We start from the raw sequence: 23,254 nt of genomic DNA on the forward strand, positions 1-23,254 counted from the left end.
GGTCCTGGTCTCTCTGATAGTCTGTGGCTGTTAATCCTAATCTCTGTGTTTGCATCAACAATCAGTCTCATGTCCAATTATATCAATGTATAATCAGAGATTAAAGGATTTCTAGTCCATCAGATTAATTCCCAACTTTCTCTCACTCTCTCGTTCTCTATCTCTCTCTCTCTCTATATATATATATATATATCTCCCCTACCCCTCCCCTTTTTCTTTCTCTCTCTTTCTCTCTCCCCCCATCCTTTTCCCTCTCTTTCTCTCTCCCCTTTTTTACTTCACAATCTGTTCTTTCTCTCATCTCACTCTTTGGCCTTTTCTAGTTTCTTGCATCTATTTTTATTTCCACTTTCTTTTCTTAAATCTGTTTAAATCAAACATCCAGAGTTCCTATCTAAACAAATTTTCTGTCTCATAGATGTTTCTGTTATTTTCTAATAAATGATCTGATTATCAGAGAAAGTGTCAGATTATTTACAGCGAAATCATCAGATTATAATTACAGAAATCACCAGATTATTTTCAGAAATCAACATATTATTATTATTAGAAAAATAAACAAGAGTAAAATCAGTAAAAATCAGATTATTAACAAAAAATCATCAGATTAAGAGACATCAACAGATTTTTAGAGAAATCAACAAAATATCAACAGAGAAATAAACAGATTATGTGAAAAATCATCAGATTATCAGAGTTTAATTTGTAGAGAAATGATCAGACTATTAGAAAAATCAACAGATTACTATCAGAAAAATCACTAGATTAACAGAAAAATCAGCATATATAGAAATGACCTGTTCATTAACAAAGAAATCACCAGATTATTATCAAATAAATCATTAGACTATCAGAGAAATCAACAGATTATTATCAGAGAATCGTCAGATTATCTGAGAATCAACAGATTATTAAAGGTAATAGTAAAAACCCATTTCCATCACTATCGAGTAAATCTACATCAACCCTCCTCTTACTTTTATTTATTTGTCTTCTGATGGCAACATTTTGCATTAAAGAGTACAAACCTGGACCTCTATTTGGTCCTCTAACCCGGACCTCTGTCTGGTCTTCTAACCTGGTCTTCTATCTGTACCTCTACCCTGTCTTTGATCTGTACCTCTACCTGGACCTATACCTGGTTCTCTATCTGGACTACTACCTGGAACTCTACGTAGTTTTCTACATGGACCTCAGCGTGGTCCTCTATCTGGACCTCTACGTGGTCCTCTACCTGGACCTCTATGTGATCCTCTACCTGGACCTCTACGTGGTCCTCTACCTGGACCTCTACGTGATCCTCTACCTGGACCTCTACGTGGTCCTCTATCTGGACCTCTACGTGGTCCTCTATCTGGACCTCTACGTGTTCCTCTACCTGGACCTCTACGTGGTCCTCTATCTGGACCTCTATGTGTTCCTCTATCTGGACCTCTACGTGGTCCTCTACCTGGACCTCTACGTGGTCCTCTATCTGGACCTCTACGTGTTCCTCTACCTGGACCTCTACGTGGTCCTCTATCTGGACCTCTATGTGTTCCTCTATCTGGACCTCTACGTGGTCCTCTACCTGGACCTCTACGTGGTCCTCTATCTGGACCTCTACGTGTTCCTCTACCTGGACCTCTACGTGTTCCTCTATCTGGACCTCTACGTGGTCCTCTACCTGGACCTCTACGTGATCCTCTATCTGGACCTCTACGTGTTCCTCTACCTGGACCTCTATGTGTTCCTCTACCTGGACCTCTATGTGTTCCTCTACCTGGACCTCTACGTGTTCCTCTACCTGGACCTCTACGTGGTCCTCTACCTGGACCTCTACGTGTTCCTCTATCTGGACCTCTACGTGGTCCTCTACCTGGACCTCTATGTGTTCCTCTACCTGGACCTCTACGTGTTCCTCTACCTGGACCTCTACGTGGTCCTCTATCTGGACCTCTACGTGATCCTCTATCTGGACCTCTATGTGTTCCTCTATCTGGACCTCTATGTGTTCCTCTACCTGGACCTCTACGTGGTCCTCTACCTGGACCTCAATGTGTTTCTCTACCTGGACCCTCTACGTGGTCCTCTACCTGGACCTCTACCTGGACCTCCACGTGATCCCCTACCTGGACCTCTACGTGGTCCTCTACCTGGACCTCTACGTGTTCCTCTATCTGGACCTCTACGTGGCCCTCTACCTGGACCTCTACGTGGTCCTCTACCTGGACATTTATGTGGTCCTATACCTGGACCTCTACTTGGCCCTCCACCTGGTGCTCTTCCTGGTCCTCTACCTGGAGCTCTAAGTGGTCCTATATCTGGACCTATACCTGGACCTCTACCTGGCCCACTATGTAGTCCTCTACCTGGACCTCTAACCTGGTTCTCTACCTGATCCTCTGGCTAGATCTCTGCCTGGTCCTCTATTTGGACCTCTACCTGGGCCTCTATGTAGTCCTCTACCTGGACCTGTACTTGGTCCTCTACCTGGACCTCTACCTGGTTCTCTACCTAGTCCTTTAGCTAGACCTCTACCTAGGCTTCTACCTGGTCCTTAATCTAGTTCTCTACCTGGACCTCTAAGTGGTCCTAAACCTGGACCTATATCTGGCCCTCTACCTGGTCCTCTATGTAATCCTCTACCTGGACCTGTACTTGGATCTCTACCTGATCCTTTATCTCGACTTCTACTTGAACTTCTAACTGGTCCTCTACCTGTACCTCTATGAGGTCCTCTACCTTGACCTCTATGTGGTCATCTACCTGGACCTCTCTGGGGTCCTGTACCTGGACCTCTATCTCGTACTGTACCTATACCTCTGCCTGGACCTCTACATGGACCTCTACCTGGTCTTCTATCTGGACGTCAATATGGACGTCTACGTGGTTCTCTACCTGGACCTCTACGTGGTCTTCTACCTGGACCTCTAAGTGGTCCTATATCCGGACCTCTACATGGTCATATATCTTCTTTCTGGACCTCTACCTAGACCTCCACCTGGTCATCTTCCTGGACCCCTACCTAAGTCTCTTATCTGGACCTCTACTTGGTCCTCTATCTGGTTCTATACCTGGACCTCTATCTGTACCTTTTACCTAGTCCTCTGTCTCGATCTCTTAACTGGACATCCACCTGGACCTCTACCTTATCCTCTTTCTGGACCTCTACCTAGTCCTTTATCTGGACCTCTTCCTGCTACACTACCTGGTTCTCTATCTGGCTTTATACCTGGACCTTTATCTGGACCTCTATCTGGACTTCTATATAGACCTCTACCTGGACCTCTATCTATACCTTTACCTTGTCCTTAGTCTGGACCCCTACCTGATCCTCTTTTTGGACCTCTACCTGAGTTTCTATCTGGACCTCTACCTAGTCCTCTATCTGGACCTCTACGTGGTCCTCTATCTGATTCTATACCTGGACCTCAATCTGGATTTCTATATTGACCTCTACCTCGACCTCTATCTGTACCTTTACCTAGTCCTCTGTCTGGACCTCTACCTAATCCTCTTCCTAGACCTCTACTTGGACCTCTACCTGATCCTCTTTCTGGACGTCTACTTGCTCCTGTACCTGGACCTTGAGCCGGACTTGGAAGGCTTCTTTCTGGAAAGCACATTATTCAAAACTTTTAAACATTTCTTTATAAAAAAAAAAGATCAGGCTTGATCCCAGTCTGACCCAGATTCTGTAGAAACTCCTGTAGATGATCCAGACTCAGGGTCCGTAATGTGTGTGGTCTCCCATGTTTCTGCATGAACTTCCTACAACATCTGGACTCCTGATAAAGACGTGCTTTGTGGACATCAGGTCCTCACACCCCCCCTCATAGAGCCTGTTTACATCAAAGCACATCTCTGGGTGATTTTGCGTCTTTCTCTCCATTGTGTCTGCTTTTCTAACCGGTTCATTCTTGCTTTGTTTCCTACATCCCTCGTATGGGGAAACCTAAATACAGACATGATTCTGATCCTGGAGACATTTCTCACATGACAAAATGATGTCTTGGTCATGATTTCAGGGTTCCCGGTTGCCATGGTATCACCACCTATAAAACAGAACGCATCGTTAGCGTTAGGTTCCTGAACCTAACACGATCATCATCTCTTTAATAGACCTGGTCAAACCTGGAACACGCTTGAACGCACCATCAGTGTAAAGTTCCTGAAGCTACAGCTAAAAATTCACAGAAAGAATAGCTGAAAGTGTTGAACCTCCTAAAAATGTTAAGTTAGACATTTCAGGGAGTAATGGGTCAGGTTTGCACCAGAAATGTCTCTGTAGGGACCTTATGGATCTTTCCTTGTAATGAGTCTAATGTTGAGAGTTAGAGGATGAATATAAGTGCCGATGTTGACTAATCCTGTTTCGCTTGTCATGTTGTTTGCAGTGTGTGTGGCATGGTTCCAGGCCTCAGCAGCGTTCTGCTGCCTCGCATGAACCCCTTCGTCCTGATTAACGTGGCCGGAGCTCTCTCCCTCTGCACCACCTACATGCTGATAGAAATCAAGTAAGGATTAATGTGAAAATCCCTGACCTTGGCTGCTGCTCTGACACCACACCACTTTGTTTTGTTGGTGAAATAACTTCGTCATATTCATCTGGCCTGAAACTTGATCCTGAAACGAGTTGGTGCACCAACCTTTGTTCAAAGCTAGAACAAAACGGGCTGAGATTACCTTAAAGGAGATGAATGAAAGTCGTCCAGGCTTGTGGAGTAAACAGCTGTAGCTGTTGTAGAAATGAAATAAAGATTAACATTTAAATTCTCCACATTTCTGTGGATGATGATAATATTTGGTTTAACAGGTAAACAAAGTTTACAGAAAGCCAAAAAATGGCTCCACCTGTTCTCCTCACGGCATGTTTTCATCATCCCCAACCAAGGTTCACTGGATCTGAGAAAACAAAATTCTGCTTTTTCATCGTGAATTCTGCTGTCTGTCCCGCAGGACTTCTGTTCTTCTGGATAAAATCACAATTACTGGAAAAGTTCTTTTGGAACAGCTTCCCTCCAAATTCACTGTTTTCTGCCCGTTACATTCATTTCATTGGACAAAGACAGCTGTCAGTCATTTTGTGTCCCAGATAATTCCCACATGCCACATGCAACATGCCATGATGTGTTTAAGATTCCTGCTGTAATAGACGTTCTACTAACTGCTGTTCTGAGGATGAGCTGGGCCCTTCAGAGAGTCTGTATGAGCGTTAACTGTACCATCTACAAATCAGAACTCAGCAGAGACGAGTGTAAACTCCTCCAAGCTTTACCAGATCTCACATCTCTGTCCAACAAGTCACTGTTAGGTACTTTTCTCAGTTCAGACATCCTTTTTCTCACATTTTCCCCACATTTCAGACTTTTTCTCAGTTCAGACTATGTTTTATCATAGTTCAGACTTTATTTTCTCACACTTTCATCTCAATTTTTCTGTTCACACTTTATTTTTACCCACATGACAGTTTTTTTTTCCCTCACAATTTAGACCTTTTTTTAAATTTTTATTTAGACTTTAAATTGTAGTCCCTTTATGCCAAACTTTCCACCAATCAGAGAGCTTAAACTGACAGTAATGTTCATCAGGAGCAGAAAAAGAGAAGCAAGTGATCAGAAAAGCATAAAAATAATGATCCTCTATGGCTGGAATAAAGCCAAGAAGACGTTTGGGATGCAGTTGAGGTGGAGGTGCTGCAATGAGGTTAGAAGGTAGATAGTAGCAGGAAGAAGTTTGTGTTGTGCGTTTGTTTCAATGCCATTTTTTTCTCCTAAGTAAATAACCTATACAGGATGTTTGTTCTCTGCCATCTGTAACATCAGTAACTACACCGCTGTGGACACGGCGTCGGCGGTGGCCATCGCCCTCATGACCTTCGGAACAATGTATCCCATGAGCGTCTACAGTGGTAAAGTTCTCCTCCAGACCACGCCCTCCCACATCATCGGACAGCTCGACAAACTCCTCAGAGAGGTGAGCAGACACCCGCCCCAATTCACTTAAGCTTTATTTATACACCTTCATTACAGCATATACAACATTTTACAAACACGATTAATTCAAGCCGGTTCATTGTGAGCCAGTTCAAACCCGTTAATCCTGTTCATAATAACTGTGTTTATATAAGCTGAAAACATGAACCCAGCGGATGAATATCACCTGTTGGAGTCGACTCATTCTAGTTTGGTTTGTCTCCCATCAGGTGTCGACGCTGGACGGAGTTTTGGAAGTTCGTAACGAGCACTTCTGGACTGTTGGATTTGGATCTCTGGTATGTCATAAAATCCCTTAGATCTACAGGTGGAGGGTGGAGCAGTAGATCTACAGGTGTAGGGTGGAGCAGTAGATCTACAGGTGGAGGGTGGAGCAGTAGATCTACAGGTGGAGGGTGGAGCAGTGGATCTACAGGTGGAGGGTGGAGCAGTAGATCTACAGGTGTAGGGTGGAGCAGTAGATCTACAGGTGGAGGGTGGAGCAGTAGATCTACAGGTGTAGGGTGGAGCAGTGGATCTACAGGTGTAGGGTGGAGCAGTGGATCTACAGGTGTAGGGTGGAGCAGTGGATCTACAGGTGGAGGGTGGAGCAGTAGATCTACAGGTGTAGGGTGGAGCAGTAGATCTACAGGTGTAGGGTGGAGCAGTGGATCTACAGGTGTAGGGTGGAGCAGTAGATCTACAGGTGTAGGGTGGAGCAGTGGATCTACAGGTGTAGGGTGGAGCAGTAGATCTACAGGTGTAGGGTGGAGCAGTGGATCTACAGGTGGAGGGTGGAGCAGTGGATCTACAGGTGGAGGGTGGAGCAGTAGATCTACAGGTGTAGGGTGGAGCAGTGGATCTACAGGTGTAGGGTGGAGCAGTAGATCTACAGGTGTAGGGTGGAGCAGTGGATCTACAGGTGTAGGGTGGAGCAGTAGATCTACAGGTGGAGGGTGGAGCAGTAGATCTACAGGTGGAGGGTGGAGCAGTAGATCTACAGGTGGAGGGTGGAGCAGTAGATCTACAGGTGTAGGGTGGAGCAGTGGATCTACAGCTGGAGGGTGGAGCAGTAGATCTACAGGTGTAGGGTGGAGCAGTAGATCTACAGGTGGAGGGTGGAGCAGTAGATCTACAGGTGGAGGGTGGAGCAGTAGATCTACAGGTGGAGGGTGGAGCAGTAGATCTACAGGTGGAGGGTGGAGCCGTAGATCTACAGGTGGAGGGTGGAGCCGTAGATCTACAGGTGGAGGGTGGAGCAGTAGATCTACAGGTGGAGGGTGGAGCAGTAGATCTACAGCTGGAGGGTGGAGCAGTAGATCTACAGGTGTAGGGTGGAGCAGTAGATCTACAGGTGGAGGGTGGAGCCGTAGATCTACAGGTGGAGGGTGGAGCAGTAGATCTACAGGTGGAGGGTGGAGCAGTAGATCTACAGGTGGAGGGTGGAGCCGTAGATCTACAGGTGGAGGGTGGAGCCGTAGATCTACAGGTGGAGGGTGGAGCAGTAGATCTACAGGTGGAGGGTGGAGCAGTAGATCTACAGGTGGAGGGTGGAGCAGTAGATCTACAGGTGGAGGGTGGAGCAGTAGATCTACAGCTGGAGGGTGGAGCAGTAGATCTACAGCTGGAGGGTGGAGCAGTAGATCTACAGGTGGAGGGTGGAGCAGGAAATCTACAGGTGTAGGATGGAGCAGTAGATCTACAGGTGGAGGGTGGAGCAGGAAATCTACAGTTGGAGGATGGACCAGTAGATCTACAGGTGGAGGGTGGAGCAGTAGATCTACAGGTGGAGGGTGGAGCAGTAGATCTACAGCTGGAGGGTGGAGCAGTAGATCTACAGGTGGAGGGTGGAGCAGTAGATCTACAGGTGGAGGGTGGAGCAGGAAATCTACAGGTGGAGGGTGGAGCAGTAGATCTACAGGTGGAGGGTGGAGCAGTAGATCTACAGGTGTAGGGTGGAGCAGTGGATCTACAGGTGGAGGGTGGAGCAGTAGATCTACAGGTGGAGGGTGGAGCCGTAGATCTACAGGTGTAGGGTGGAGCAGTAGATCTACAGGTGGAGGGTGGAGCAGTAGATCTACAGGTGGAGGGTGGAGCAGGAAATCTACAGGTGTAGGATGGAGCAGTAGATCTACAGGTGGAGGGTGGAGCAGGAAATCTACAGGTGTAGGATGGACCAGTAGATCTACAGGTGTAGGATGGAGCAGTAGATCTACAGGTGGAGGGTGGAGCAGTAGATCTACAGGTGGAGGGTGGAGCAGTAGATCTACAGCTGGAGGGTGGAGCAGTAGATCTACAGGTGGAGGGTGGAGCAGTAGATCTACAGGTGTAGGGTGGAGCAGTAGATCTACAGGTGGAGGGTGGAGCAGGAAATCTACAGGTGGAGGGTGGAGCTGTAGATCTACAGGTGGAGGGTGGAGCAGTAGATCTACAGGTGGAGGGTGGAGCAGTAGATCTACAGGTGTAGGGTGGAGCAGTAGATCTACAGGTGTAGGGTGGAGCAGTAGATCTACAGGTGGAGGGTGGAGCAGGAAATCTACAGGTGGAGGGTGGAGCTGTAGATCTACAGGTGGAGGGTGGAGCAGTAGATCTACAGGTGGAGGGTGGAGCAGTAGATCTACAGGTGGAGGGTGGAGCAGGAAATCTACAGGTGGAGGATGGAGCAGTAGATCTATAGGTGGAGGGTGGAGCAGTAGATCTACAGGTGTAGGATGGAGCAGGAAATCTACAGGTGGAGGGTGGAGCAGTAGATCTACAGGTGTAGGATGGAGCAGTAGATCTACAGGTGGAGGGTGGAGCAGTAGATCTACAGGTGGAGGGTGGAGCAGTAGATCTACAGCTGGAGGGTGGAGCAGTAGATCTACAGGTGGAGGGTGGAGCAGTAGATCTACAGGTGGAGGGTGGAGCCGTAGATCTACAGGTGTAGGGTGGAGCAGTAGATCTACAGGTGGAGGGTGGAGCAGTAGATCTACAGGTGGAGGGTGGAGCAGTAGATCTACAGGTGTAGGATGGAGCAGGAAATCTACAGGTGTAGGATGGAGCAGTAGATCTATAGGTGGAGGGTGGAGCAGTAGATCTACAGGTGTAGGATGGACCAGTAGATCTACAGGTGGAGGGTGGAGCAGTAGATCTACAGGTGGAGGGTGGAGCAGTAGATCTACAGGTGGAGGGTGGAGCAGTAGATCTACAGGTGGAGGGTGGAGCAGGAAATCTACAGGTGGAGGATGGAGCAGTAGATCTACAGGTGGAGGGTGGAGCAGTAGATCTACAGGTGTAGGATGGAGCAGGAAATCTACAGGTGGAGGGTGGAGCAGTAGATCTACAGGTGTAGGATGGAGCAGTAGATCTATAGGTGGAGGGTGGAGCAGGAAATCTACAGGTGTAGGATGGAGCAGTAGATCTACAGGTGTAGGATGGAGCAGGAAATCTACAGGTGGAGGGTGGAGCAGTAGATCTACAGGTGTAGGATGGAGCAGTAGATCTACAGGTGTAGGATGGAGCAGGAAATCTACAGGTGGAGGGTGGAGCAGTAGATCTACAGGTGGAGGGTGGAGCAGTAGATCTACAGGTGTAGGATGGAGCAGGAAATCTACAGGTGGAGGGTGGAGCAGTAGATCTACAGGTGTAGGATGGAGCAGTAGATCTACAGGTGTAGGATGGAGCAGGAAATCTACAGGTGGAGGGTGGAGCAGTAGATCTACAGGTGGAGGGTGGAGCAGTAGATCTACAGGTGTAGGATGGAGCAGTAGATCTATAGGTGGAGGGTGGAGCAGGAAATCTACAGGTGTAGGATGGAGCAGTAGATCTACAGGTGTAGGATGGAGCAGGAAATCTACAGGTGTAGGATGGAGCAGGAGATCTACAGGTGTAGGATGGAGCAGTAGATCTACAGGTGTAGGATGGAGCAGTAAATCTACAGGTGTAGGATGGAGCAGTAGATCTACAGGTGTAGGATGGAGCAGGAAATCTACAGGTGGAGGGTGGAGCAGGAAATCTACAGGTGTAGGATGGAGCAGTATATCTACAGGTGTAGGATGGAGCAGGAAATCTACAGGTGTAGGATGGACCAGTAGATCTACAGGTGTAGGATGGAGCAGGAAATCTACAGGTGTAGGATGGAGCAGTAGATCTACAGGTGTAGGATGGAGCAGGAAATCTACAGGTGTAGGATGGAGCAGTAGATCTACAGGTGTAGGGTGGAGCAGTAGATCTACAGGTGTAGGATGGAGCAGGAAATCTACAGGTGTAGGATGGAGCAGTAGATCTACAGGTGTAGGATGGAGCAGGAAATCTACAGGTGTAGGATGGAGCAGTAGATCTACAGGTGTAGGATGGAGCAGGAAATCTACAGGTGTAGGATGGAGCAGTAGATCTACAGGTGTAGGATGGAGCAGGAAATCTACAGGTGTAGGGTGGAGCAGTAGATCTACAGGTGTAGGGTGGAGCAGTAGATCTACAGGTGGAGGGTGGAGCAGGAAATCTACAGGTGTAGGATGGAGCAGTAGATCTACAGGTGTAGGGTGGAGCAGTAGATCTACAGGTGGAGGGTGGAGCAGTAGATCTACAGGTGGAGGGTGGAGCAGGAAATCTACAGGTGGAGGATGGAGCAGTAGATCTACAGGTGGAGGGTGGAGCAGTAGATCTACAGGTGGAGGGTGGAGCAGTAGATCTACAGGTGGAGGGTGGAGCAGTAGATCTACAGGTGGAGGGTGGAGCAGTAGATCTACAGGTGGAGGGTGGAGCAGGAAATCTACAGGTGGAGGATGGAGCAGTAGATCTACAGGTGGAGGGTGGAGCAGTAGATCTACAGGTGTAGGATGGAGCAGGAAATCTACAGGTGGAGGGTGGAGCAGTAGATCTACAGGTGTAGGATGGAGCAGTAGATCTACAGGTGTAGGATGGAGCAGGAAATCTACAGGTGTAGGATGGAGCAGGAGATCTACAGGTGTAGGATGGAGCAGGAAATCTACAGGTGGAGGGTGGAGCAGTAGATCTACAGGTGGAGGGTGGAGCAGTAGATCTACAGGTGTAGGATGGAGCAGTAGATCTATAGGTGGAGGGTGGAGCAGGAAATCTACAGGTGTAGGATGGAGCAGTAGATCTACAGGTGTAGGATGGAGCAGGAAATCTACAGGTGTAGGATGGAGCAGTAGATCTACAGGTGTAGGATGGAGCAGGAAATCTACAGGTGGAGGGTGGAGCAGTAGATCTACAGGTGTAAGATGGAGCAGTAGATCTACAGGTGGAGGGTGGAGCAGTAGATCTACAGGTGTAGGATGGAGCAGGAAATCTATAGGTGGAGGGTGGAGCAGGAAATCTACAGCTGGAGGGTGGAGCAGTAGATCTACAGGTGGAGGGTGTAGCAGTAGATCTACAGGTGGAGGGTGTAGCAGGAAATCTACAGGTGTAGGATGGAGCAGTAGATCTACAGGTGGAGGGTGGAGCAGTAGATCTACAGGTGGAGGGTGGAGCAGTAGATCTACAGGTGGAGGGTGGAGCAGTAGATCTACAGGTGGAGGGTGGAGCAGTAGATCTACAGGTGGAGGGTGGAGCAGTAGATCTACAGGTGGAGGGTGGAGCAGGAAATCTACAGGTGTAGGATGGAGCAGTAGATCTACAGGTGGAGGGTGGAGCAGTAGATCTACAGGTGGAGGGTGGAGCAGGAAATCTACAGGTGTAGGATGGAGCAGTAGATCTACAGGTGGAGGGTGGAGCAGTAGATCTACAGGTGTAGGATGGAGCAGTAGATCTACAGGTGGTGTTTGCTGTGGTTACAGGTAAATTTGTTCGGGCTGGTGTGTATAACTGATCAGATGTGGTATAAATGGAAACATTGATAATTTTTTAATGATCAGATGCAGTTAAGCTGAAGCCTGCAGCTACACCGTCTTACATTCAGTTTCTGAAATTTCCTGCCTCATGAAGGTCAAACTGAATTTGTTTGGTTTCTGAAACGAGTCAGTCATCATCAGGATGTAGCGGTGATTCCTCCCACCGCCTCCAGAGGGCGCAGCATCCTCTATTTACCTCTGTTTACCCTGACTCTGCTGCTGTTGTCGTCTACGACGTTGCCGCGGTAACACAAGCGCTCCTTGTTTGCCCACCACTAACGGAGCAGCTGTCCAAACTCATTTGACCCTCTGACTGCACCCGTGCCCCATGGGCACGCTCGCTGTGTGTGTGTGTGTGTGTGTGTGTGTGTGTGTGTGTGTGTGTGTGTGTGTGTGTGTGTGTGTGTGTGTGTGTGTGTGTGTGTGTGTGTGCGTGCGTGCGTGCGTGTGTGTGTGTGAGAGTGTGATTGTGGTTTTGTCCTTTCGAGGTCTGAATGTTCCCGTGAGGAAATGAAAACGAGGAAATGAGGCCACAGCAGAAACGTCACAGTTTACAGGGCAGAACCTGGAAAACCGTGGTCTGGTGCTCCTGATGTGGTCCTGCTGTGGTCCTAGTGTGGTTCTAAAGAGTCCTGCTGTGGTCCTAGTGTGGTTCTAAAGAGTCCTAGTGTGGTTCTAAAGAGTCCTGCTGTGGTCCTAGTGTGGTTCTAAAGAGTCCTAGTGTGGTTCTAAAGAGTCCTGCTGTGGTCCTAGTGTGGTTCTAAAGAGTCCTAGTGTGGTTCTAAAGAGTCCTGCTGTGGTCCTAGTGTGGTTCTAAAGAGTCCAGATGTGGTCCTGGTGTGGTTCTAAAGAGTCCTGCTGTGGTCCTAGTGTGGTTCTAAAGAGTCCTGCTGTGGTCCTAGTGTGGTTCTAAAGAGTCCAGATGTGGTCCTGGTGTGGTTCTAAAGAGTCCTGATGTGGTCTTGATTTGGTTCTGATGTGGTCCTGATGTGGTCCTGATTTGGTACTGATGAGTCCAGATGTGGTCCTGATGAGTCCTGATGTGGTCTGATGTGGTTCTGATGTGGTCCTGATGTGGTCCTGATGAGTCCAGATGTGGTCCTGATGAGTCCTGATGTGGTCCTGATGTGGTCTGATGTGGTTCTGATGTGGTCCTGATGTGGTCCTGATGAGTCCTGATGTGGTCCTGATGTGGTTCTGACGTGGTCCTGATGAGTCCTGATAAGTCCTGATGTGGTCTTGATTTGGTTCTAATGTGGTCCTGATGTGGTCCTGATTTGGTACTGATGTGGTCCTGATGTGGTCCTAATGAGTCCTGATGTGATTCTGATGTGGTCCTGATGTGGTCCTGATGAGTCCTGATAAGTCCTGATGTGGTCTTGATTTGGTTCTAATGTGGTCCTGATGTGGTCCTGATGTGGTCCTGATGTAGTTCTGACAGCATCACTTAGACCAGATTTCTCTCCTTTGTCTCTCGTTTCCATGGAGACGTCCAGATTTGAATGTCTTTCATGTGTTTCAGGCTGGCTCCGCCCACGTCCGGATTCGCCGGGATGCCAATGAACAGCTGGTTCTGGCCCACGTCACCAACCGCTTGCTGCCCCTGGTGTCCACACTGACCGTCCAGATCTTTAAAGACGACTGGACCCGTCCCCTGCTCACAGGAACCCTGTCCTCCGCCTCCGGGGCCCCCCCTCAGGGATCGGGTGAAGGCTACCCGTCCTCCTCTGTGCCTCCTGGTCTGCTGAACCCGCTGACCTCCACCCCATCCAAACCCGGTGGGCCTCCTCCTGAGTTTTCCTTCAACTCTCCTGGCAGGAACGCTCAGCCAGTGCTCCTCCCCGCCCCGGGTCACCACAGGCCCTACGGAGGCCTGGGACTCGCCTACGGAGCACCACCCTACAGGGGGGTCCTAAGTCAGGGCCTGGCCAGGCCTAGTGCCGGGCTGGAACTCGGTGTCCAAGGTCTGGGACCTGGATTTGGACTGGGTCTGAGGGGGAGCGGCGTCACGTCGTCGCATGGCTACAGGACTGCATTTGGAGCCTCAATGGCTCCACTCCAGTTCGGAACCAGCAACCCTCCGACCCACCAGTCCCAGTTCAGTCAGTACAGACCCTGACTGGACCAAATCTTTGAGGTCACTTCCTGTTTCAGGCTGGACATGACGTTTACCTTCCTGAGGAAGACTCTGGTCTGAATTTGTGTGATGAGGATTTTTATGGTTGATGATGGTTTGATTCCAGGAAAACAAACGGAAGAAGATCGACTTCCATCAGGTGTCCTCCTCATCATCACCTTCATCATCATCATTTGACTTCTCAGAAACATCATGTTGGAAAAAATGATTTATTTGTATTATTTCTATTTTTTAACAACTTTTTTTCTCTTTTCATTTTTTCTGCTTGTTTTTTCTTCAAATGTCTGATCAGATGATCAGAGACGTTCCAGATGTCTTTGTTTCTGACTGTTAGATCTGAAAATCTTCTTACAACATGACGCAATGTAGCAGACATCCGCACATAGACGTCAGGGTGTAACCGTGGGAACGTGGACATCATGATGAGGATGTCGGGGTGTAACCGTGGAAACGTGGACATCATGATGAGGATGTCGGGGTGTAACCGTGGGAACGTGGACATCATGATGAGGATGTCGGGGTGTAACCGTGGGAACGTGGACATCATGATGCGGATGTCGGGGTGTAACCGTGGAAACGTGGACATCATGATGAGGATGTCGGGGTGTAACCGTGGGAACGTAGACATCATGATGAGGATGTCGGGGTGTAACCGTGGGAACGTGGACATCATGATGAGGATGTCGGGTGTAACCGTGGGAACGTGGACATCATGATGAGGATGTCGGGGTGTAACCGTGGGAACGTGGACATCATGATGAGGATGTCGGGGTGTAACCGTGGGAACGTGGACATCATGATGAGGATGTCGGGGTGTAACCGTGGAAACGTGGACATCATGATGAGGATGTCGGGGTGTAACCGTGGGAACGTGGACATCATGATGAGGATGTCGGGGTGTAACCGTGGGAACGTGGACATCATGATGCGGATGTCGGGGTGTAACCGTGGAAACGTGGACATCATGATGAGGATGTCGGGGTGTAACCGTGGGAACGTGGACATCATGATGCGGATGTCGGGGTGTAACCGTGGAAACGTGGACATCATGATGAGGATGTCGGGGTGTAACCGTGGGAACGTGGACATCATGATGAGGATGTCGGGGTGTAACCGTGGGAACGTGGATATCATGATGAGGATGTCGGGGTGTAACCGTGGGAACGTGGACATCATGATGAGGATGTCGGGGTGTAACCGTGGAAACGTGGACATCATGATGAGGATGTCGGGGTGTAACCGTGGGAACGTGGACATCATGATGAGGATGTCGGGGTGTAACCGTGGGAACGTGGACATCATGATGAGGATGTCGGGATGTAATCATGGAAAACGTAGACGTCTGCATGTAGGTGTCAGGATGTCACCTGAGATCGGGGATTAGACTCGTACTTTCTTGCTGTCCTGAGTTTGGTTTCACATCATTTGCCATGAAGAATTATTTTGTGCAGCCAGGCTAACAGGCTACATCAGGGTTAACAGGTTACCTCAAGGCTAACAACCAGGCTAACAGGCTACATTAATGTTAACAGGTTACTTCAAGGCAAACAACCAGGCTAAAAATGGTACATCAAGGCTAACAACTAGGCTAACAAGCTACAGCCAATCTAACAATAAGGCTAACAGGCTACATTACGGTTAACAGGTTACATCAAGGCAAACAACCCGGCTAACAAGTTACATCAAGGCAAACAAACAGGCTAACAAGTTACATCAAGGCAAACAACCAGGCTAACAAGTTACATCAAGGCAAACAACCAGGCTAACAAGTTACATCAAGGCAAACAACCAGGCTAACAAGTTACATCAAGGCAAACAACCAGGCTAACAAGTTACATCAAGGCAAACAACCAGGCTAACAAGTTACATCAAGGCAAACAACCAGGCTAAAAGGCTACATCAAAGCTAACAATAAGGCTAACAGGCTACATCAAAGTAATAACCAGGCTAAAGGGCCATATCAAGGCTAACAACCAGGTTAGCAGGCTACATCAAGGCTAACAACCAGGTTAGCAGGCTACATCAAGGCTAACAATTTACATCAAGGCTAACAACCAGGCTAATGGACTGCTTGACACTAACAGTGGGGCCAAGTCTAGTTTTGGGATTTCCAAGTCCAGTTTCTGACATTTTTTTTGCGATGTAGAAAAGCCATCCTGCCTTATGGGAGACCTCACCTTCCTCCTCTCATTCACCTCTTCCACCTCTTTTTCTCCCTATTCCTCCTCCTCATATTTCTGTGAAGCAGTTAACTTTCTGACATGATGTTTTTGTTCTACTTGGAATAAAATGTGGGAATGACGAGCTCCTGGGTTTTTCTCCATGTGAGTCTGGATGTTTCCAGAACTGAAGAGGAAAAATCAGTTCGCAGAATCTTCCTTAAAACTTCGTTAAACCAGATGCTGCCTTAACAGTCTGAGATGACTGCATGAAGTGGACAATATGAGGTCCATCCGTGTCTTTTTGACCCTAAGGTCGCCTCCCCTTGACCCCTGACTACTGCCGCCATGAGGCAAGCTGATGAGGTCACCTGACTCCTGATCCCATTACTGCACAAGACAAAGCACTATTGAACCACTTTTCCCATCTTTCCACACCAGTAAGCACTGGTCTTTGGTTTGTTTAGAACCAAACAAGGGGGGCGGAGGGTGGTCATCCCTCCTCATAATGACATGGATGGACAGACATTTTGTCTCCAAACATGAGAAAGACTCAAAGGTTTGTTCAGGTCATCATCGGGACCTGTGATTGGCTGTTGGATAGCTGGTGGAGCTTTTTTAAACTGATGTTTTTACCAGCAGTATTTATTTACAGACAGTGTACTTTAACAAACAACATGTGGTTGAGGATTGACAATCCGGCTACTGTGTTGTGTTTCGCTCCATATTGCGGTGGAGACATTGTTGCTGTGGCAACCAGATATCTGCTGTTATCGGCAGACACGGCAGAATGGACATCTGAACTGACTGTTCGACAGCGGCCCGCAGTTACCGATTAATGCATCTGCCTTGAAGTTAATTGGTTTCATGCCAGTTACTGTTTTCGTTACCTTCCTAAAGGCAGCAATGTGGGACAATTGAGAGCGTCATCTTCCTGCACACTGTGAAACTGTGCATTCGTGTTCCAGTGGTTATGCCAGTTTCACAGCTGTTTTCTGAAAACTAAAATAAAATTATTCATATGAACTTCAGAGAGAATAAAGTTGCCTTAATGTCTGATTTAATGGTCCAACATCATCATCATCACAGCAGAATGCCTCCACGACTCAGCAAAAATTGCAGCGCCCCCTCCCCAATCCAATAGGGGCTCCTAAACAGAGCAAACCCCCATTGACTCCCATGTTAAAAAGACCAACTTAATAGCAGAAATAAACAGCTGAAATTACAGCTGAAATAAACATGTTTACAGCAGAAATAAACATGTTAACAGCAGAAATAAACATGTTTACAGCAGAGATAAACATGTTTACAGCAGAAATAAACATGTTTACAGCAGAGATAAACATGTTTACAGCAGAGATAAACATGTTTACAGCAGGAATAAACATGTTCACAGCAGGAATAAACATGTTTACAGCAGGAATAAACATGTTCACAGCAGAAATAAACATGTTTACAGCAGAGATAAACATGTTTACAGCAGAGATAAACATGTTTACAGCAGAAGTAAACATGTTTACAGCAGAGATAAACATGTTTACAGCAGAGATAAACAGGTTTACAGCAGAAATAAACATGTTTACAGCAGGAATAAACATGTTTACAGCAGAAATAAACATGTTTACAGCAGGAATAAACATGTTCACAGCAGAAATAAACATGTTTACAGCAGGAATAAACATGTTCACAGCAGAAATAAACATGTTCACAGCAGAAATAAACATGTTTACAGCAGAAATAAACATGTTTACAGCAGAGATAAACATGTTTACAGCAGAAATAAACATGTTTACAGCAGGAATAAACATGTTCACAGCAGAAATAAACATGTTTACAGCAGGAATAAACATGTTTACAGCAGAGATAAACATGTTTACAGCAGAAATAAACATGTTTACAGCAGAAATAAACATGTTTACAGCCTGGTACAACACAAATACTTTAGGTTTAATAGGTCAGACAACTGTTGTTAAAATTAAAAGTAATTTCATCTTTATATTTGGCATATTTAGGGACGTGTCCTTTTGATTGACAGGTACCCAATATCACACTGGAAGAAGGCATGATGTAGAACCACGGGTTTTAGCTGGTTAACAGCATGACTTAGCTGTAGCCTGCTTAACTTCGTTAGCTCGGTTAGCTCTTAGCTACAAGCAGGAAGGAGTTTGCTAGATGTCAATCATCCACCATGGCGCTCACAGCCCCCTTCTCAGCTCCACCTCTTTGCCCATTTTTGTATTTTCCGGCAGACAACATGCATGACTGCCAAGATGGCGATGGTGGGAACCACCCAATTAGCTTCATTTTAGCTCTGTGTGGGTGACGTCACGGAGACTCCGTCCATCTTTTATACACAGTCTATGTGAATTCCCCCAAGGCAGGATACTACCTGTGCAACAAGCCGAGTGATGAAATGTCCTCGCCTGTAACGATTCCACACACTGTCGGCGATTTACAGCAAAGCTGAAGCAACTGAGAACAGCAGCAGTTCAGCCAGGAAGCGGACGCCACTGCAAAGCGTTGATGCGGTGGTGTGAAACCACCACCACTGGACTCGGTGCACAGTGGACACAGTGGAAACGTGTTCTCTGAAGGGCCATCACGCTTTTCCATCTGATAATCTTACAGAAGAATCTGGGTTTGGCAGTTGCCAGGACGACGGTACCTGTTTGACTGCATCGTGGAGTTTGGTGAAGGCGGGGGGGTGATGATGAGGGGTTGTGATTCAGGAACTAGACTTGGACCCTTTAGGCAAATTTCTGGTCTTTATGTACGTAAATGAGGACATCCATATCAAAAGTCATACGTCACCACTCTCATACTTCCATGCATCTTTTACATTGCCATGGTTGTTGGGTCAGTTCATCCTCCAGTTGGCAGTACTGAGGACAAAGTTCACTTGCCTATTATGATGATAGCCGTAATGCACCGCTATAAAGTTGTTTACAACTGTTCAAAAACAGAAGAAGAAGAAGAATAAAACTACACAGTTTTTTTGCTGTTCTTAACTTCTTCTTCTTCAGAAGATTTGATGAAGTCACACACCCCTTTTAGTCTTTCAGCAACTCCATTAAAGAAATCTACTCTAAAGACATGATTTATTCTCTGCGCTCTAAATACTTACAATTCCCTTTAAAAAATCCAAAAGCTAAAGAAATCCTTTTAAAAATCTTAAATGGAGTGTATCCATCGGGGGAATTTCTACAACAAAGAGTTGGCCTGAAAACGATAAAATGTGTATTTTGTGATGGTATTGGAACATCCATTCATTTATTTTATCCTTGTATTTTCTCTGAGGCTCTCTGGACTGACATATATGACAGGCTACACACCAAACTGAATCTCCAGCCGTTCTCTGAAACGGTGTGGTGATGGACAATGAGGAATGGGACGTTACACAAATGCAGGTTTATTAAGGTGAAACCCAGATTTACCATATTTCATAATGAGCTCCTTCCCCATACCAAAGCCTTGAACTTATTGAAAAGTAAATATGCTATACAACTTGTCCAGTTATTTACAATGTATAATTTGCAACTTAAGCCCTAACAAATTATTATTATTATTTATTTTTTATTATTTGTACATGCAAGTATGTCTATATGTACTAGTTCAGCATTCTCTAATGATTTTCTTGTTTTTTGCTTTCGTACACGCTCCTGCTCTTGAAAATGGTTTTGTTTTTTAAAAATAAGTGTTGCCAGATTGTTTGTATATGACTTCGATCAATAAAAAAAAACGGTTTCTGCACCGTATTCTTCTTGTCCCTCTTCTTCCTCTGGTTGCGTATCAGCTGTATAACTCAACATTTTCCCGTCATTTCTGGTGGTATCGCTTCATTTTCTGCATCAACACAAAGCTGAGCTCCTAAAAAATGGACCAAGTTATGTACGGAACTGAAGCAGAAGTAAAACTGTCCATCTCCTGCGTCCAGGATAAACTGGTCTTTGGTTCCAGTGGAAAAAAACACTGAATATAACGAGATTCTGAACAATTCCAGGGAGATGGCTCCTTCTTTTTTCCCAACATGCCGGCACCGGTGCACAAAGCAAGGTCTATAGTGTGAAAGAACTTGACTGGCCTGCATAGAGCCCAGGGGCCTCATTTATGAAGCCGTCGCACAAAACCCGGTGAACACCAATCATAATCAACTTTTGGGATTTATCGAAACACGACATGGCGGTAAAACGTCCCGACCTCCACGCCAACTCTGACCCCGGCGTACGACAACATCTGGAGAAACGGGAAACGGCGACACCAAAGACAGAAAATAAAACCAAAGAAATGGCGTGAAATTTGATACATTTGTTGTTACGCAGAATGCCGTACATTAACAGCATTTGCAAAAAAAAAACAAAAAAAAACCAACAACGTACATTTGATATTGTTCCTCCGCCACGTAAAACGTCAACCAGTAAAATCTGTTCTGAAACGAAGCAGTTCTACGTGTTATAAAAACCATTTCTCACAGCTGCCATAATAATAAAAGTCTAAATAAATAATTGTTTAAAATGACGTGGTCGCCATGACAACAGCCCATCATCAGGCTGATCAGGTGTTTCCTCCACCTGCAGATACAGAACATGAAGTGATGGTTGGATATAAAATGCTCCCCAACGTGGCTTATCTGTCCCTGCTGGTGGACATGGAACATGGAGACTCTGGACTCCAGTCCGGCACCTTCCAAAGGGAAGGGACTGACAGGTCGGGTCCGCTCCTTTTCCCAACCCAGAGCAGAGGAACAGAACGATGTTCTCCACAGCCAGACGTGGTGTAGCGGCCATCGGGCAGATGGAGGCAGGTGGAGGTGCCTCCATGCCCAGGAGGAAACCTGTTGTACAGCTGCAGATGTCTGCAGATAGTGGAGACGCTACATAACATGCTACTAAATGACGTCAGCGCTTCACCTGCGTTCACCTGATCAATCATCCAGTCTGAATGATTGTGTTGTCAATCATCCTCTCACGTTGGAACCAAACGCTGCTGCTTTACGTCTAGAAGTGATGCAACACATCAGAGGTGGAGAATTCTCATTTATTCACAAGTTTATGTCAGGGTGGTATTTATTTCTCTCCATCTCCTGCACCTCCTCCTTCATGGCAGTTATTGGTTCCTCTGCGAGGACACCGCAGCTAGGACACAAGGTGGAACCACTGCCCCCCCTCTCCGACCACATCTGCAGCGCTGCAACCCAGCTGGGACACACAGGAACACCAGTATGTTCCCAGTAAATAAACTGGAGTCAGAGACATCTCATTTATGTCCGTTCATTTTATAATCTGAAACCAAGGAATGAAGCACTTCCAGCATCATCTGGAGCATTTTGTTCCAGCGTATCTCTGGATTCCTTCATTTTCCCGCCAGCTTCTAATCTGTGGGAGTGGGCAGCGCCCCCCCTTCCTCCTCCTGTGGACCAAGATGCACTTTCTCCCTACATTTTATTGTCTGACCACTTTATTTGTCCTTTCTGGATAAGTCCAGTGGTCTGATGAGACGCTGACAGCATCTGTCCCCTGCTGACCTCCTCTGTCTTTCTGCTGGTGCTGATGTCCATCCCGTCTCCACCAGATAAAATACTTTACATTTTACAACTTTATCTGTTAGAATTTCTTCCTCATTAAAAAAAAAAAAAAACCAACTCTTTTTTTTGCCTTTCTCCTGCTGAACCATCATGGAAATGAGATGGATTAATATTTATCAGGGTGTTCACCTGACCTTTTATGGCCAACATGTGGGCGTGACAAGATGTTCCCTCACGTGTGCAACATTTAGTTTTGATCCTGATTTATGATGAGAAACAGACGTGGGACGTGCGTGCGCACGGCTTTGTGAATCGTGAAGTCTTTTTTGCGCCGCATTTCCAGTTTTCTGTACGTACGCCGCTTGTAGTCAGCGTTGCTACGCACAGTTTGATAAATTAGGCCCCTGACGCGTATTCTGTGCTTCAATTCAGCCTGGAGGTGGTCTAACAGGAGAATGAATGAATGAATGCTACGATAATCCGGAGACAGAAACGGTTTCATCTCCTCTGAATCGGGACAATCTGTTTGTTCTGTTTCTGCAGATTTGAACAAACAATCAGAAAAGTGCTTTTCACTGCAGCTTAGAGGCGCTTCAGCTCCCCGAGCAGCCCGATAAGCCTCTGAAAGGCCCCGGATCCAGGTCCCAGATCAGAGCCATCATCTATGTTTGTATTAACTTCACATGTTGCTAAACAACAGCTGAGCTGCAGTAATCTGATGGGAACTGATGAGATCCGGCTCACAGCTTCCTGGAGCATCCTCATGCATGGACCAGGTCCAACCAGATCCAGACACCTGAAACCAGTTCCAGAGACCAGGCTGAAAACTCTTAGTGGGAGCTTCATACTGGCGCCGATGGTTCCGTATAGCTTCATACTGGCGCCGATGGTTCCGTATAGCTTCATACTGGCGCCGATGGTTCCGTATAGCTTCATACTGGCGCCGATGGTTCCGTATAGCTTCATACTGGCGCCGATGGTTCCGTATAGCTTCATACTGGCGCCGATGGTTCCGTATAGCTTCATACTGGCGCCGATGGTTCCGTATAGCATCATACTGGCGCCGATGGTTCCGTATAGCTTCATACTGGCGCCGCTGGTTCCGTATAGCTTCATACTGGCGCCGATGGTTCCGTATAGCTTCATACTGGCGCCGCTGGTTCCGTATAGCTTCATACTGGCGCCGATGGTTCCGTATAGCTTCATACTGGCGCCGATGGTTGCGTATAGCTTCATACTGGCGCCGATGGTTCCGTATAGCTTCATACTGGCGCCGATGGTTCCGTATAGCTTCATACTGGCGCCGATGGTTCCGTATAGCATCATACTGGCGCCGATGGTTGCGTATAGCTTCATACTGGCGCCGATGGTTCCGTATAGCTTCATACTGGCGCCGATGGTTCCGTATAGCTTCATACTGGCGCCGATGGTTGCGTATAGCTTCATACTGGCGCCGCTGGTTCCGTATAGCTTCATACTGGCGCCGATGGTTCCGTATAGCTTCATACTGGCGCCGATGGTTCCGTATAGCTTCATACTGGCGCCGATGGTTGCGTATAGCTTCATACTGGCGCCGATGGTTCCGTATAGCTTCATACTGGCGCCGATGGTTCCGTATAGCTTCATACTGGCGCCGATGGTTCCGTATA

General features: G+C 47.1%; 1 protein-coding gene across 2 annotated transcripts in view; it reads left to right on the forward strand.

Annotated features, from left to right (window-relative positions):
* Nucleotides 1-17,477, forward strand: part of slc30a6 (solute carrier family 30 member 6) — a gene marked incomplete at its 5' end in the record, with an annotated part of 77,181 nt that extends 59,704 nt beyond the window's left edge. Inside the window, 4 exons of one of the 2 annotated variants that reach the window (XM_079248613.1) lie at nt 4,380-4,499; nt 5,808-5,958; nt 6,188-6,256; nt 13,311-17,477. In XM_079248613.1, the coding sequence (XP_079104739.1) occupies nt 4,380-4,499; nt 5,808-5,958; nt 6,188-6,256; nt 13,311-13,907 (937 nt within the window). In that variant the 3' untranslated portion in view covers nt 13,908-17,477. The remainder of the gene's footprint in view (nt 1-4,379; nt 4,500-5,807; nt 5,959-6,187; nt 6,257-13,310) is intronic. The other variant, XM_079248614.1, reaches the window with a different exon arrangement.
* Between the last annotated feature and the right edge of the window lie 5,777 nt (nt 17,478-23,254).

This window comes from Telmatherina bonti (genome assembly GCF_933228915.1).
Source record: "Telmatherina bonti genome assembly, chromosome: 11".
Classification (NCBI taxonomy): Eukaryota; Metazoa; Chordata; class Actinopteri; order Atheriniformes; family Telmatherinidae; genus Telmatherina; species Telmatherina bonti.